The sequence below is a fragment of the Podarcis cretensis genome (assembly GCF_951804945.1).
Source record: "Podarcis cretensis genome assembly, chromosome: Z".
NCBI lineage: Eukaryota > Metazoa > Chordata > Lepidosauria > Squamata > Lacertidae > Podarcis > Podarcis cretensis.
The window spans coordinates 9,742,757-9,758,880 of record NC_137184.1 but is presented as its reverse complement, the minus strand read 5'-3'; the positions used below and the strand labels follow the sequence as shown (position 1 = coordinate 9,758,880).

Here is a 16,124-nt window from a genome sequence, read left to right as displayed (position 1 = left end):
GCCTGGAACAGGTGAGGCTGCAGGTCCCTTATTTTGGCTGTTGGTCCCTTATTTTCAAGGCTGCTGGTCCCTTATTTTCAAATCTGTAAGTTGACAGCTATGGTTATGTGGCACCTGTAGTACTTAGTGCCAAATCCACCAACTGAAGCAGTCGAGTGGACATGTGTGGGACAAGGCAATCTCGTAGGTAAACTGGTTGTGAAACCCAAATGTTATCCCAAGTGATGAAAAGCAGACCAACTTTAACGGCCTTATTGTGAGTACTAGATATCTCCCTGTATTGTTGGTATATGGCCAAACTTTGCCCTTAAATCTCTTTTTTTCTTTTGATAAATCCCTTTGAACAAAGACACCCTGCACATTCATTCATTCCTTTATTTGATGCATACAGGAGCATTTAAAGTGCAACTCCTACATCTCAAATTCTATCAACTGTAGTTTACCCTTCACAGAGCTACAATTCCCAGCACCCTTAACAAATTACAGTTCCCCATGATTTTCTGGAGGGATGAAATGTGTGCTTTAAATATCTACAGTAGTGCATACATAGTCAAACCTTGGCAACCATCTTTTGGTCTAGACGTTTGCCCTGCTGTAAAATGGGACTTTGGGAATGCTTGATATACTTAACCTCTCGGTGTGTTGATTTCATAGTATCATAGAACCGTAGAGTTGGAAGGGACCCTAAGGGCCATCTAGTCCAACCCCCTGCAGTGCAGGAATATGCTGCTGTCCCACCTGGGGATCGAACCTGTGATCTTGATGTTATTAATGCCACGCTTTAACCAACTAACCAATAATTTATTTTATGGATTTGCGCGTCATGTTTTAATGTTAACACTTCTTTATGAGCTTGATACTGCTAAATGGCGGCGGCGGGGCGAGTGTGAAGGGAACTCTGCACATGCTCGGAGGCGCCTTTGGGAACTCTAACATGGCTGTTTTTGTTCGCAGCCTGAAAAGATTAACGCCACATCATTTCCGGTCACCGTCTGACCAGGGAAGAGATGACATTTATGGGGCAGGAGTTTAAACTGCCTGCCTGCTGCAGGCGGAGAACTTGTGTTTCGAGGAGCGCGTAACAACGCGAAGATTCTCGTTACACTTCTAATTCGGTTCTTTCCCCCCCTTCTGTTTTCGAAATCTATATTTATCTGTATAGTCGTTTTAGCCCCGCATGTCCTTCATGTGGGAACACGGAAGCGAGTCTTAAAAACTGACGCTTTTAACTCTTTACCGGGGGAAAAAAAAATGAAGCGCGCCCCGCCCTCCTTCCTCCTTCAGCCAATCAGAAGCCCGAGCGCCACAAGTCACAAGGGGCTCTCAAGACATAGGAGGCGTTGCCTTTGTATCTGAGTGCCGCGGCTGTGATGAGGCGCCGGCCTTAGTTACGCGACCGCTTCGGTTGCTAAGGGTCGAAGTCTCGCGAGACTCCTTTCACTTCCTCTTCTTCCTCCGCCCCACCCAGGCGCTCTCTTCTGCTCTCCCAGACATTCAAATATGGCGGCGCCAGAGGTGGACGAGGCGCTGGAGCTGCTCGCGAGGGTCCCGCTGCTGGAGGAGCCGCTGGAGGAGCTGCGCGCTTTGCACTTGGCCTTGCTCGCCGTCCCTCTCAATGCCCTGCGGGAGCGGCGGTCGGAGCTCCCCTTGGCGGGACTCTTCGCTCTCACGGCCCGCGGGGGAAGGTGAGTGGAGAGAGATCGGGCGGCTCTTGCTTTTTATTAAGCCGCCTCGGGTCCCTGTCAGGGGGGAAGGGAAGGCGGGGTGTAAAACAAACAATAATTGGGGGGAGGGAGGATGCCCGCCACGGAGAACGCGTGTTGAGATTCCTGCACTGCAGGGGGTTAGACTAGATGACCCTCGGGGTTCCCTTCCAACTCTACATGTCTGTGATTCTGTGGCGCTTAACAGAACAGACCCAGCCGCCTATTTAAAGGTGTGTGTGTGTGTGTGTGTGTGTAGAGGGAGGGGGCATTCTATTTCTCTCTCCATTTTTGTTTATTAGATTTTTAAGAACCGCCCTCGTTAACCCAGAAGATCGCAGGACTGGTTAACAACATAAAAATAGAAAACGAGGTCGCCAGAATACACGGCAGAGCAAGGCACAAACCAATAACTGCCCCTCCGCTCCGCTCCACAAATGTCTAATCCTCAGTGGAGGGGGCTGCGTCTTTTTTCATTCTCGACTCCATGAAACTGCGCCTAAGTTGCTCATGTTTGTTAAATTCAGCAAGTTTGTTCTGGAGTAGGGCCAGCTCTGGCGATAGCCTGTTGTCTCTGAATTGCAGGTGGGGGCGAGGCCGGGACGGGAGAGGGGGGCTGGGGTGGCAAAGCTTAAGTTCTTTGATTTAGTATATGCTTGGGTTTTTTTTTTCTGTCAGCATCACTTGGGGAAGTTCTCTTTCTATTCGCTTGTTATGTTCCCTTGGTGGTGAGAGAGGTTGGGGTGGCCTAGGGTGTGTCTTTGGCTGGCTGCAGTGGGATTTGTTTGTGCGTGGGTGAGGGGGTTTGTCAGGTTAAGTTAGCCATATTGAATCATATGCTGTTGGTGGGTTATGAACTCTTTGTAGTGTGAGTGGACATTGTTATCTTGGAAGATGTTCAGTAGGGCCAGCTCTGGGGTGACTTCTAGTATATGTTTAGTTATTTTGCTTATTTCTGGTATGACTGTACACACTACTTTCTGACTGGGTCCTTGATTACTTGGTTTGGTGGGTTCTGCTGGTTCAGACACAGCATATGTCTGAGAAAGCCCCACGAGGGATCATGGGGAGGAGGTGTGAGGAAAAAACTGTTGTGACATTGATTTAGATCCCTGCATTGCAGGGGGTTCGACTAGATGACCCTCGGGATCCCTTCCAACTCTACAATTCTATGATGCTATATTTTAAAGAGCATCCAATGTGCCTTTAATGCACATGATTTCCCCTGAAATGATTCGTGCCATTGTGGCTTCCCTCTCACAGACCTACAATCCCCAGAACCCCTAACAAACTACAATTCCCAGGATCATTTGGGGGAAGACATCTGGTTATTAGAACAGGGGTAAAGAACCTGCAGTTTTGTTGTTGTCGTTTAGTCGTGTCCGACTCTTCGTGACCCCCTGGACCAGAGCACACCAGGCACTCCTGTCTTCCACTGCCCCCCGAAGTTTGGTCAAACTCATGTTCGTAGCTTTGATAACACTGTCCAACCATCTCGTCCTCTGTTGTCCCCTTCTCCTTGTGCCCTCCATCTTTCCCAACATCAGGGTCTTTTCCAGGGAGTCTTCTCTTCTCATGAGGTGGCCAAAGTCTTGGAGCCTCAGCTTCAGGATCTGTCCTTCCAGTGAGTTTGCTCACCCCCATTTCCTAGGAACCAGGAATGGGAAGCTCAAGCGCTTCCAACAGTGTGGTTCTAGGGAGCAGCATGTATAAAATATTGAATGTAATAGGGTTATTAAGATAATTGCATCAGAATTACAGTATTATGGGAATGTTAAGGAGGGAGGGGGAAAGAGAGAGTTTGAAATTCTGGTGGTGAGTGATGATTGGATGAGGATTTGAAAGGGAGTTTGAATGTGAGGCAGTTGAGAGGCAGTTGAGAGCAGTGGGTTCTGGAGGGGGTGGTTGGGCAACTAACTATTCAGTTGAGGATCAGGAGTCTAGTCGTCATTTTTGTAATAAAGCAACATATAAGATAAAGAGGCCATAAGCTCAGGTACACACGTCATCCTACAATCATTTAGTGAATCCTCACTAAAGGGTGCAGTACCTAGGATCTGGACCAAACATTGATATTTTTTGCTCTTTCCTAGTTTCATAGGTTTATGTTCTGGTTCTAATGATGCAATAGGGGTGGGGGCTCTTTAAATACTGGGGGCTGCCGCACACTCCTTTTAAAAAAAAAAAAAAATTCCCCTCTTTTCAAAAGCACATGCATTGTCTCTTTCTTCAGTTTTGTTGTGAGACATTGGTGTTATATCAATATAGGTTTGGAAAGAAAAGAGCGGGGCAGTGCCGGATTTATGTATAGGCTTCATAAATATTCAGAATCTTAGAGATATAAATCCGTGTGCTAGTTCACTTTCACAAGGTCAGCAAAGCCCTTCAGAAATCAGACCTGTTATTGAGTTCTTGTGCAAGCTTGTACAGTTCACTTCTGGATTTTTAAAGGAAAATTAGAGAAGACTTTGATAAGCTTGAGAAATGAGCAAAAGCCACCTTGCCAAATGTTAACTACACAACAAGGAGACAAAGAGTGAGGGAACCGCAGAGAAATGACAGAAGTGCACCTGATGCCTTAGATGCACTTTCTTCAAGAGATAAGTTTAGGATAAAATCCTTTATTCCTATATTAGATGCACTTGAAGCCAATTTAAAAAGAAGTACCGTGTACCATCATCCTTGGCTTCACTCAATTTTGTTTATAACACTTCTATTTTCTTCTAGTTGTGAGGGTTTGGGAGAGGCCTCACAAGTGGAGTAGGCTAGGGTCTCTCTTCATCTAAATCTGGCCCTGGGGCGAGGTTAATATTTACCACATCTTGGGATGTGGCTTGTTGTTGTTGTTATTATTATTTTAAAAAGTTTGTATTTTAATTTTAAAACACTTTGTAGCTGCAAACATTTTTAATCCACCAAGGTCGCTTTTGGGGCATTTTTTTTGTTAGAAGTTTTTTAGAAGGTGACATGAATTTTAATTTGTTTTAGTCTATTTTATTGCTGTTCTAACATTCTGTATGTTTTAGATAATTGTTTGTGTATTTTCCAGTGGTGATTATATTGCTTTACCTTCCTTTGTAAACCACTTAGAGGCTCCCCCTCCCCTTACAATCAAATGGTATGTACATTTCATGAATAAATAAGAATAAAATAGTGATACAAGATACAGTCATACCTCAGGTTACAGACGCTTCAGGTTGCGTTTTTTCGGGTTATGGACCTGCCGAAACCTGGAAGTACCGAAACGGGTTACTTCCGTGTTTTGGGGGTTGTACATGCGCAGAAGCGCTAAACCGTGCTTGCGCAGGAGTGCCAAATCACAACCCGCAGCGGCACTTCTGCGCCGCTGCGGGTTGTGAACACTGCGGGTTGTGAACATGCATCCTGCACAGATCACGTTCGCAACCCGAGTGTCCACTGTAATAAATGTAAGAAAATGACTAGCCACGCTGAAACTTCAGATGATTATAAACAAGAATATCACAGATTTTAATTGGTGCTTTTAAAAAGAGCAAATTTTGGTGCTGAATTAATAAGCCTGGACAGAGTGTTAATGTACAGTGGTACCTCGTGTTATGGACAGGATCCATTCCGGAGGCCTGTCCGTAACGTGAAATGCCCGTAACTCGAAGTGCTGGGTCTGTGCAGGCGTGTGGCACGATTTGGGGCTTCTGCGTATGTGCGAAGCGCAATTAAGCACATCTGCGCAGGCGTGAGCGGTGAAACCCAGAAGTAACCCATTTCGGTACTTCTGGGTTGCCAAGGGACATAACGTAAAAAGACGCAACATGAAGCGAACACAACACGAGGTATGACTGTACTCTGGATACCATTAGAGAAAGGGTCTTGTTTCTTGTACTTTCTTACCTTTTCTTTTGAATCAGTAATCCCTTGAGTGGATTTTGGTAAAGAAGCAGATACCCACGTATTAAACTATTTGGGGTTGTAATGGTTTTTGTTTTGTTTTGGTTTTGAAAAAGCCTTTCAACTAACTTATTTTTTCCCTTCAAAACAGTGAGCAGATCTCTTTATGTGTTTCCATCCTGGAGCGGTTACTGCAGATCATGGATCCCTTGTATGTAATCCAAAACTTTGGTGAAGAACTTCAGAAAGGGCTCTTCCATCCAGATAATTCAGTCAAAATTCTAACAATAGCTCAGGTATGCTTGATTACTTGTCTGTTAAAATGACATTTTTGGAGATCTTTATCAAGAAGGAGGAGATTCCTTATTTATAATGTACATACATATACATTAGGGCTCTGCACAGGATTTGTCGAGTCCTAAGCCAAATCAGGCATATTTGGAAGGCTCTGGGTGGGGTGGGACACACCCATGGATTGCTGTGAGTTGGGTTTAATGACCCTGAGCAACCTGTGACTTTCAGAGGACACCAGCCAGGAGGGAGAACCAGGCTAGGGGCGCAAATCTTAATGACTCCTTAAAATTTGTATGGCTGGTGTTTGGATCATGAATTTAATAGATTTATATTTGCTAAACCTGCATAGGAATAAAGTAGTTCTCAGGATAAACCATTCTGTGGATGTTGTTTTTAGATGATCCACACACTTGTTGCAGAAGCTATCATTGGGTGATACAGATTTTTTAAAGTGCTCCAGGTAGTTTTTTTTTGGGGGGGGGTGGGGGCAGCTTTAATTTTTTTCAATCCAATCATTGGATTAGCAAAAGCAGTTTGGGGCATTGGCATTGTGAGCCCTGCTCCTAGGCCTCTTCACACTGAGGGAGTGGATAAAAGTTTCCTCTGTCTGCATATCACTCTCCTTAAAAAAATCCCCAACAACAACAAAGTGAGAGGAGCAAATGTATAACCCTTCCCTTCAGTTTATTTTTATTCACTAGTTCCTTAAAATGATACAGCTTTTCAACATTTTCTTTGTTTAAAAAGGCTGGTACTGGGGGGTGGGAATGGAAGGAACCTTTATTTAACTACTTAAATTTGTGCACTGAGTAGTTGTTGGAAACTGCCTAATGCCTTTCAACACCATGTTGAATCTGTAGGTTGGAAAGATAGTTGAAGATTCCAGTTCTGCAAGAGAAATCCTCAACACTCCTGAGTTGCTGAGGCAGGTCATTTATTGCATTGCTGATGAGAAACTAGCAGTGGCAAAAGAGGTAAGAGCTTTAAACTGGAGCCAGTTTAACAGCAGCTGGCTACAGAGCCTTCAGCATAATCATCAAGTGGGTGAGGTTCCTCTGATGTCAGCGCAAAACTGAGCCTTCAGCGTTATTGGCCCAGCCATGGGTGGGCAGTGCTCTTACATTAGAGCTTTACCAGCTGTTTCTGTAGGAATATTAAAATGCATGCGGAAGGCTTTTTGCGCTGTCAGACTTATGCAGATAATTAAGGGGGAATGTAATAATTAGCTGGCGATCTGTGGTTTTAATTTTGTTTTGTTTTGTTTTGTTTTTTTTGTAAAACTGGTCTAACTTTGCTAATTCTGCTGCCTATTTTACTCCGGTTCACATAGCTATTCCCCTTTGTTTTCTAGGCCATCATGTCACTGACAAAGGTAGCAAAAACTGCAGAGAGCTTGGAGGCACTGCTTGCGGGCAACTTGCTAGTTGACTTGAAAAATGTCATGACCAGGAGTGACATTGTTCGTTGCCGTGTGTATGAGGTAAGCATCCCTTTTCCCATAGTGTTCTAGCTGCCCCTTTAATTCTAATTCATTGGGTGGGGAGCCTCCGGCAGTTTTTGCCAGCCATGCCAACTTGTCACTTGCCTGACAGCATGTGACATCAGATGTGGAATATCCACAGCTGTCAAGAAAAGATTGGGAATGCAATTAGCTCAGTGTTTCTCAAACTTGGGTCTCCAGCTGTTGTTGGACTACAGCTCCCATCATCCCTGACCACTGGTCCTGCTAGCTAGGGATGGTTGGAGTAGTAGACAAACAACAGCTGGGCATCCAAGTTTGAGAAACACTGAATTAGCTGCTTAGGAGATTCCCAAGGGCAAGATAGATTCCAGGGCAAGGGTCAAATGCCTAAGATTCCCTGCCCCTCAAATATAGCAGAAGTACAAATTGGATTAATAGCATTAAAGTGTTCACAAGTTTCTGTGTAGTATTGCTTAGAATCACCTGGGTGAGTCTCTGGACCGATCTGGTTTTACATTAACACTTGGCTAAACTGGGTACAGTCTTCCTCAATTTCCCTGGCGTTTTAAGTGAGTTAGTTATCGTACCTACAGTTATTTTTATTATCATAACCCTGGCAGCTCTCCCATCCCATTCATTCCCATGGGAACATGATTGTCTTAAAGCTTATATTGGGTTCACGTTGTCTTGCCTCCATGCCAAATTGCACCTTCCTTCCTCAAATGGGAGACACTCATTGTCAATAGCTTGTGCCCTGATACATGTTGCTAATAGTCCCATTGGCAGTTGCTCTAAATAATGTGATCTGAGCAGGTCATGATGCTCTTTTACTGCCTACAGGGTATGGTTGTACCCTGAACAACCCTGAACCCTCAACTGGAGTTATGAGGATTGACTTGGTCCATGGTACCAGGCATGTACAAGACAGTAGACTGCCTCAAAATGCCTGCATCCTGCCTTTCTGCCTCACAATGTGGCACAAAAGGTGACTCTCAGAAGATCCTGCAGTAAAATATAAACAAAAAATAAGCAAAAGATATGGATAGATGAATCCAGTCTCTGTTCTGTGTCACTTTTCTATGCAGTCAGCCTTAAGTCCGTTCCTTCCCATCTCTGCACTAATATGTGACCTTTGTTATGGAAAATCCACATGAAAATCCTACAAGGTATTCTGAAAGCTGCTATTAAGATGCCACCTCCTCAGTCTTTTTAGTGTGCTGGTGCAACCACCACCACCTGAAGGGGATCACACTGAGATTGCATGCCCACTCTTTATGAATATGATTGTGTGTGTAGATGTTGCTTTATCCACTTGTGCTGTATTGTTTTTAAATGCCATGTTCTGTAAAATAAACCACAATAGGCCAATGTTTGTTGTTGTTAATCATTTAATGTGAAGTTATGATGCTATGAAATAAAACACAATTATATAGGTAAATAAACAATGGGGCTACAGATGCCCCTTTGTAGCAATTGGACACTATGGGGAACATTGTTCTAGGGTGTGGAGGTGGCAGTGGCCTCCCCATAGGCCCATTATATATTGGTCATGATATATGATGTTGATTCCTTTTAAGCCCTGTTGCAGCCACCACAAGGCTTGTAGCTATGACTTGAACGTTGCTACAGCCTCATTCAGTGAGTGAAGTTATAAGTGGAGCAAGCACAATTTCATGCATGAATGGCATATAGTGTGTGTTTGTTGTAGGTGTTCTGTTTTTTAAAAAAAGAAATAAATCTCAGTGTCCTTTTCTCCTGTGCTTCTGTCTTAGTTGGTTATCAATATCTCCTTGGTGTCGGCAGATTCATTGAATTACTGCGTGAACAGCGGATTAATATCAGAGCTGATCGGGGAGCTGACGGGGAATGATGTGCTTCTCAGGTGTGTGGCCGAAGCAGTCATGGGCACTCATTAGATTGTTTCATATTATGTATGGCTTTGGAGTAATTCTGCTTCTATTGAGTTAGTTGAAGGTTTTATTTCTTGGCATGCCAGAGTTTTGAGAGTTGTGCACATTTGTGCATGTACCCAAACCCTGCATGCTTTGCCTCTTGCCTGTCTCTGCCCTGATTCATACATTCATACTTTGGATACAAAAGCTGAGGCTGCTGAAGTGGCTGGAAGCTGTGAATCCTGGAAGACCTGCTGTCTGTCTTGCAGGCCGTTTTCCCACTTGGTCTGGGAGGGTGGGGCCCTGACTGACTGACTCCAGCTACAAAAGCTGAGACTGCCGAACAGACTCTAGAGAGGGGGTATTGTTGCTGTTACTGATACTAAATTTTGTATCTTTACTTTAGATAGTTTGATTTCACTGTGTACACTTTAATATTTATTATTTAAGGCTACTTTTTTGTAATATTTTTTATTCTTATAAGCCGCTTTGAGCATGGTTTCAACTTAAGAAATGTGGCATACAAATAAAATGATTGATTGATTGATCCAGTGCTTACATGCTAGAGGAGCAAGAAAGTAGCCCTCCCTTCTTACCACGCAGCTCAAAACATCTCAGCACAACAGTGCCTAATCATGCAGGGGCTTTCTTTGCATAGTTTTTCTTCCTCTCGCCATACAATCAGAAACTCAGGGTGGCTAAGAACCAATTGAAAAACTATCACAAAAAACCCATCATTAAAACCACAAAGTCATAACAGTGATTCAGCAGTGAATAATACCAGTAAAACTGCTCATAAAACTAGTTTTACCTCATTATTACAAATGCATGGCTAGTATAAAAATACGCAGTGCCTCCCTTCCACCTCCTACTTCTCAGACATGTCTTGTCTCAAACAGCAGAGGCTTCAGAGATGAGATGGCACAGTCCACTCAGTTTGTTAGACTGAGAGCAGCTGCACTTGGGCTTCTTGCCTTGAGCTGTCAGCTTAATAGCTATTTTACCAGGTTGCTATTTAACTGGGAGGCTTTATATCTGAATATGCTTATAATTTTGTCTTCTTCTTTCCTTTTATACTCTGTCCTGGTTTGTAAGCCTGAGGGCAGGGCCTGTGCCACTTAAAACAAAAACAGAAAACTTTGGCACAGTACCTAGAAAGCGTTACCAGTTAATTAAGTAATATTCTCCTCCAGGAATTACTCAATGATGGACTGTTTTGAGGATGAAAGGAATCTTAAATAATACATCTGCATGTTCTGTGTATGTTGCAGAGCTACGTGTATAGAGATGGTAACCTCTCTCGCCCATAGTTACCACGGACGCCAATATCTCGCCCAACAAGGAATCATTGATAAGATTTCCAACATAATCATCGGGGCTGATTCTGATCCCTTCTCAAGCTTCTACTTGCCAGGTGATTTAAAAAGTTTTCCTTCTTGGCATGATTTTACTTTGGTAAAATTTTGGTATTTTTTTTTTTTAAATTCACTATTTAGTTCAGGGACGGGCAGCCTCTGGCCCATGAACCAGATTCGATCTCCTAGGCCTCCCTGTTTGGCCTTCCCAAACTGTGCCTACCTGCCCCACACCGAACAACAGCAGGTAGAGACATGGCTAGAGCAGCCCAGAGGAAAGCAGGTTTGAGTTTAACCCTGGTGACTTTGAGATAGAATGCATTGGAAGAATAGTAGGCTTGGACCCCGAGTTGCCCACCCCCAATCCTAGACTTAAGTTTACTCTGACAGGTGACATTGTACTAAAAACTTGTCTGCTTGGCATGTAAAACAAAACCTCCTGGCCTTGACCATCTGGTCCTTTTTGTTTTTGGTAGGCTTTCTCTTCACTACATACATTGCTTGTGCACAATGTCCCAGTCTGTCTTTATTTTTCTTTCCAGGTGCTATGTTCCATGTATGGTGTGACGAAACTCCCGTTGTTTTATTTTTTGTTTTTTTCAGGCTTTGTGAAATTTTTTGGCAACTTGGCTATCGTTGACAGTCCTCAGCAGTTATGTGAGCGATACCCCGCATTTGTGGAGAAAGTATTCAGCATGGCAGAAAGCCAAGACCCAACCATGTTTGGCGTGGCAGTGGACACACTTGGGATCTTGGGGTCAACTGTGGAAGGGAAGCTAGTGTTACAGAAGAAGGGTCTGTACAACATTTGTGTGTATGTGTAGCTATAATCATATCGGTCTGAAGAGTTTGTCACAGGAATGTAGGAAGGATATAAATGTACCCTGCATATTTCTAAACTTCAGTTTGAAAGGAGGTTTGATTGGAAGTGGGAAAATGATTCATCTCAAGTACAAGGGTTGCTAATGAATGTAATAGTCTCTGGAGGGAGGGATAGGGAATCTGTCAGCCTCCATGTGTTGCTGGCATTGGCCATGCTGGCTGGGACACATGGCGGGCAGAACCTTCTTCAGTGCTGCTGTTATCATGGCATAAGCAGCTAGGCTAGGGAAGGAGAGTCAAAACATGGTTTAAAACTTGGTTTTAAGATCTGGAGCCACTTTATTGACAAATTGTGGTTAGAGATTTTCTGGTTTTAGTTGTGACTCAAGCAACAGATCCATGTCCACAGGCAAAAATGATTGTTAATTCAAGATATTACTCTCCAAAGCAGGTATTGTCTAATACTGGGCTTGATGGAGATATAGTCTGGTATCTGTATAAGGCAACTTCCTATGTAATGGAAAGCTTAAAAAAGTTTGTCTTCCCAGGGAGTAGATTTCATCATGTGCTAAACAGAATAGGACATCAAGCAAAGAATGCCCCGACAGAGATGAGAGTCCGGTGTCTTGAGGCAATTTCATCTCTTTTGTATCTGCAGGTAAGTTTTATGAAATTGAAAACATTCTGTTTCTTGTGAAAAATGGAGCATTAAAGTTTTGAATCAGCCCTTGGAAGAAACCAATAACAATTGGGTAGCTTTCTGCATCTGTGATATCCACTAGTGATGAGTTAAAGCAAGAGAACTATAACTCACATTTTTTCCGACTTGTTTCTCAGCCTTTCAGACTTATCAAAAGTATGAACAAAAATTAAGTGCTTCGAGAGTTTATTGAACATTATGGTTCTGTATAATAACTTTAAAAGATAAATAAACAGTTAAAGGAAAAAAATGTTGTGTTTCCACTCAACTTCAAACATTTGTGCACAGGACAAATCAGTGTCTGAAATGTGCATTTACAGACTTGCTTAAAAGCAGAATGTGACTACGCTGCCTTTGTTATAAAGGTTTTGCATGCATGGAAGTTTTGCACACTTCATGTGTGTAGGTGGAGTAAATTGTAGGATGGCTTGAGGGTGAGGTGTTCCTCTGATCTAGGCACAGCCAACGTGGTGCCTTCCAGATATTGGACTACAACTCCCATCATCCCATCCACACTTTTGGCCATGGTCTGATGAGAATTGAGTCCTACAACATCTGGAGGGTACCACGTTGACCATCCTTATTTTTCCCCTCAAGACAGTAAACTATCAGCTGCACTTGCAAACTCATTTGCTATATTTTACATTCAGCCAGACCAGCAGACAGAAGACCACCTGGGCATGACAGAATCCTGGTTCTCCTCTTTGTCCAGCCAGCCCTTGGAACTCTTCAGGAGCATCAGTACCCAGCCCTTCCCTGATCTCCACTGTGGTGCCTTAAAGGTCTTCACTGTAAGTGCTTTTTCATAACAGAGACTGGCTGACTGAATATATCTAATAGTCCTTTTGAGAGAGCTTGAAAACCACAGCACTACCCAAGCCCATTGTTTGGGTTGCCTTGTCTAGTCCTTACAGATTTAATGAAATCCTGTATGGGACACCAGACTTTGAGTAATCTGGAGCTCTGCTCAGACTGTACCTTTCAATTGATTTAACTGTGAGATAAAAGCAGAGCTGAAACTGAATGAGCTGGCATTAAGTAAATGGGCTGTGGGAGAAAGTCTTGTGTCTGCCGTAGGCATGCAGGTTGCCTTCAGTGGCAAAGGAGGGAAACTGGTGGCCATCCAGATGCTGTTGGACTCCACCCTCCATCATCCCTGGCTATTGGCTCTGCTGGCTGAGGCTGAAGGGAACTGGAGTCCAACAACATGTGGAGGGCCACAGGTTTCCCATCCCTGAGCTAAGATCCACCCCAGGATTTCACATTATTAATCCTGGCTACAATTAGGACATCCATCTCTAATTCTTCTTGATCTGTGTTCTGCCCATGGTGAAGGTGAGTTGAAGTCACCCAGGCTCTATATCAGTGTTCCCCATGAAGTGTGTTGGACTTGTTTCATGTTTTCTGAAGAAAATCAAGAACATTGCTATGATGTATTAAGTTTGTTCTCCTCCAGGCTGAATTGCTGTTGGTGGTTTTGTTTTGGTGCTGCTATATTTTACTTTTAAATGGTTGTTTTAGTAGGATCATTCACTGCCCTGGAGATCCAATTTTTGGAACAGAAGGGCAGGAATAATGTCTTAAATCTTTCTCTTTTGTTAATGCTGTAGGCCATTGCTAGTCAACCTTGGGCCCAGAGGATGATGCTCAGTAGTCCAGGCTTTGTGGAATACATCGTAGACAGATCAGTGGAACCAGACAAATCTTCAAAGGAGGCCAAATACGAACTTGTGAAGGCTCTGGCCAATTCAAAGACCATCGCTGAAATCTTTGGAAACCAGCATTACTTGAGGCTCAGGGCATACCTGCGTGAAGGGCCTTATTATGTCAAGGCTGTTTCGACCACAGCTGTGGAAGGAGCTGAATAACATTGGAACAGCTGCTCTCTGGTGATAATGGACTTCTGGATAGGATTTCGCTTTGGATATGGAGGCGGGAAAATATCTGAGGAAGGAATTGGTTTGGTCATTTTTTCCCCTGCATTTCTAACTCAGAAATTTCACATAGCTGGGAAATAATGTTGAGGACCACATTAAGGACTATGCCAGTCAAGTTTATCCTTATTTAAGAGTTGATACTTAGTCAGCAGCTGGCATAGGGCCTACAAATCATGGGATCCTTTTATAAACAGTGGTTTTTCTGCCTTCTGTTAATTCCTCAGTGAGAGATGCATTGTTAACATAGTTGAACACCACAAGGTAGCCAGACTCCTAAAAGTGGTGAAAGCAATGCAGCGGGGTGTGTGTTCTGAGTCTTTTGGCCTTGATCTTAAATGCTTTGCCTGTACTTCATTGATGCTTCCTCCAGCATATAAATTGCCCTAATTGTTGTTTACAGGAAAGGTGAGCAAACCCTTTAACACATTGGACCTGTGAAGGGCAGAGGGAGAGATCTGGCTGCTACAGGTGTCAAATGGGAAGGTTGCTGGGTTGTTCCAATTCAGATTGTAGTGAGGAATGCTCCCTGACATAAAATAAAGGTTGAATTTTGAGAAGGCTAGACTACGATCTCCTGGCATCTTGGCTCTTACAGGAAATCAGGAGGATTTTCTCCACTGTGTGCAGTGTGAACTGGTACAGCCCAATATCAAAAATCACATGACTGGGGGTTATTATTGTTATTGTTATTGTTATTATTGTTATTGTTATTATTACTTCTTATCCATCTTAAGCTTTTCTACCAAGTGCAGTAGTGTCTTAGACAGGGACACCACCAGAAGGTGTTGGCTTGTGTTCTTAGTTGTTAACAGCAGCTGCAGAGACACAAAAGTTAGTATGACTGAACTTCAAAGGGTAACACTTTCTGCAGAGGGACCAAAGCTTTGAGGTGAAGTGATCTGGGTTTATTTTCACCACTACCTTCAGAGGTTGAGCAATTTTTCTCCATCCCATGCTATTTAGAAAAATCAATCCTTCAGGACTTCCTGGGAGGAGCTTATCCAGGTCTGTCACAGCTCTCAGGAGCTTCCGGTACAGCTCTGAAAGTCACTATTAAGTGGTGTTCAACAGCAGATTTATTTGTTTACGGTCTTATTTCTGCAGTCAGATAATAGGGAATTAATCTCCAGAAATTCTGGAGTGGAATGTCCGCCAATGAGGGATAGAGAAATCCTGTTGGGTGAGTGATCTGGGAGTGGGAAAGAATTTCAACACTGGCCCAAGGAGCACTTAAAATGCTGAGATTATTCCAGTGAAAAGACCTGCCGTTCTCCCTTTCCTTCTGTTTTTTAACTACCTTTGAAGCTACATCTATAAATTAATTCAGAAGTTATTTACGCATCCATTTAAGTGCTCATGCGAAATATGACCTGAGGACTGATTTAAGAGGAATTATTAGTGAAGGTGCTTGCTAGGAAATAAGCAGAAAGTGTGTTTTGAACTAGAAATCAAAATATACACAGACAAGAGATTCTCTCTGAGAGGTTTTCTCTTGGGCTTGTTCTGTGGTTTCTTTGAGCCCCTGCTATGATTTATGTCACTGGAAAGAAAAATGACTTGTGTGGTTATATTAGTACTGTTTTGTGAGAGCTGTTTCACACTGCATATCCAGGATGGGGAAAACATAATAGGTTCAATTGTTTGAAGTATGTCTGCCCAATTATGTTTTGTGGCTCATTTGAAATAAAGAGATTTAGTCTGAACATGAAAATGATGCTCTTAACATGAAAAAGTGGGCCAGGCAAGACTGGAATACATATGAAAACACAGCTGGTCAACTAGTGATTCATTCTGAGAGAGGAGAATTCTTTATAATTTAAGAGCAACTTTACACAAAGAGCTACTGTTTTAATATAAGAGAACTGATTTGCTCAATTGACCCAGAGGACAGTCTACTCTATGGATGATAAACTGATGCCCTCCTAGATGTTGTGTTATAGCTCCCATCATCCCTGTCCATTGACCATGCTGGCTGAAACTAATGGGAGTTGGCCTCCTCAACCTCATCTAGAGGGCTGTGCAAGATCCCCAGTTCTAATCTTGCTCTGCTTCTGATAAGTCACCTACCACAATCTTGGGATACCTAGATATCATT

General features: G+C 43.2%; 1 protein-coding gene across 2 annotated transcripts; it reads left to right on the top strand.

Annotated features, from left to right (window-relative positions):
* Positions 1-1,428: 1,428 nt before the first annotated feature.
* On the top strand, positions 1,429-15,727 carry PSMD5 (proteasome 26S subunit, non-ATPase 5). Of its 2 annotated transcripts, none has more exons than XM_079962140.1 (10): positions 1,429-1,685; positions 5,719-5,863; positions 6,722-6,835; positions 7,213-7,341; positions 9,096-9,205; positions 10,487-10,629; positions 11,174-11,365; positions 11,941-12,050; positions 12,743-12,883; positions 13,703-15,727. In XM_079962140.1, the coding sequence occupies exons 1-10, from the start codon at positions 1,501-1,503 to the stop codon at positions 13,958-13,960; spliced, it is 1,527 nt and encodes a 508-aa protein (XP_079818266.1). In that variant the 5' UTR covers positions 1,429-1,500; the 3' UTR covers positions 13,961-15,727. The 2 variants fall into 2 exon arrangements, with proteins under 2 accessions (XP_079818266.1, XP_079818267.1); XM_079962141.1 differs by lacking the exon at positions 1,429-1,685 and adding an exon at positions 3,594-3,699.
* Positions 15,728-16,124: the final 397 nt, after the last annotated feature.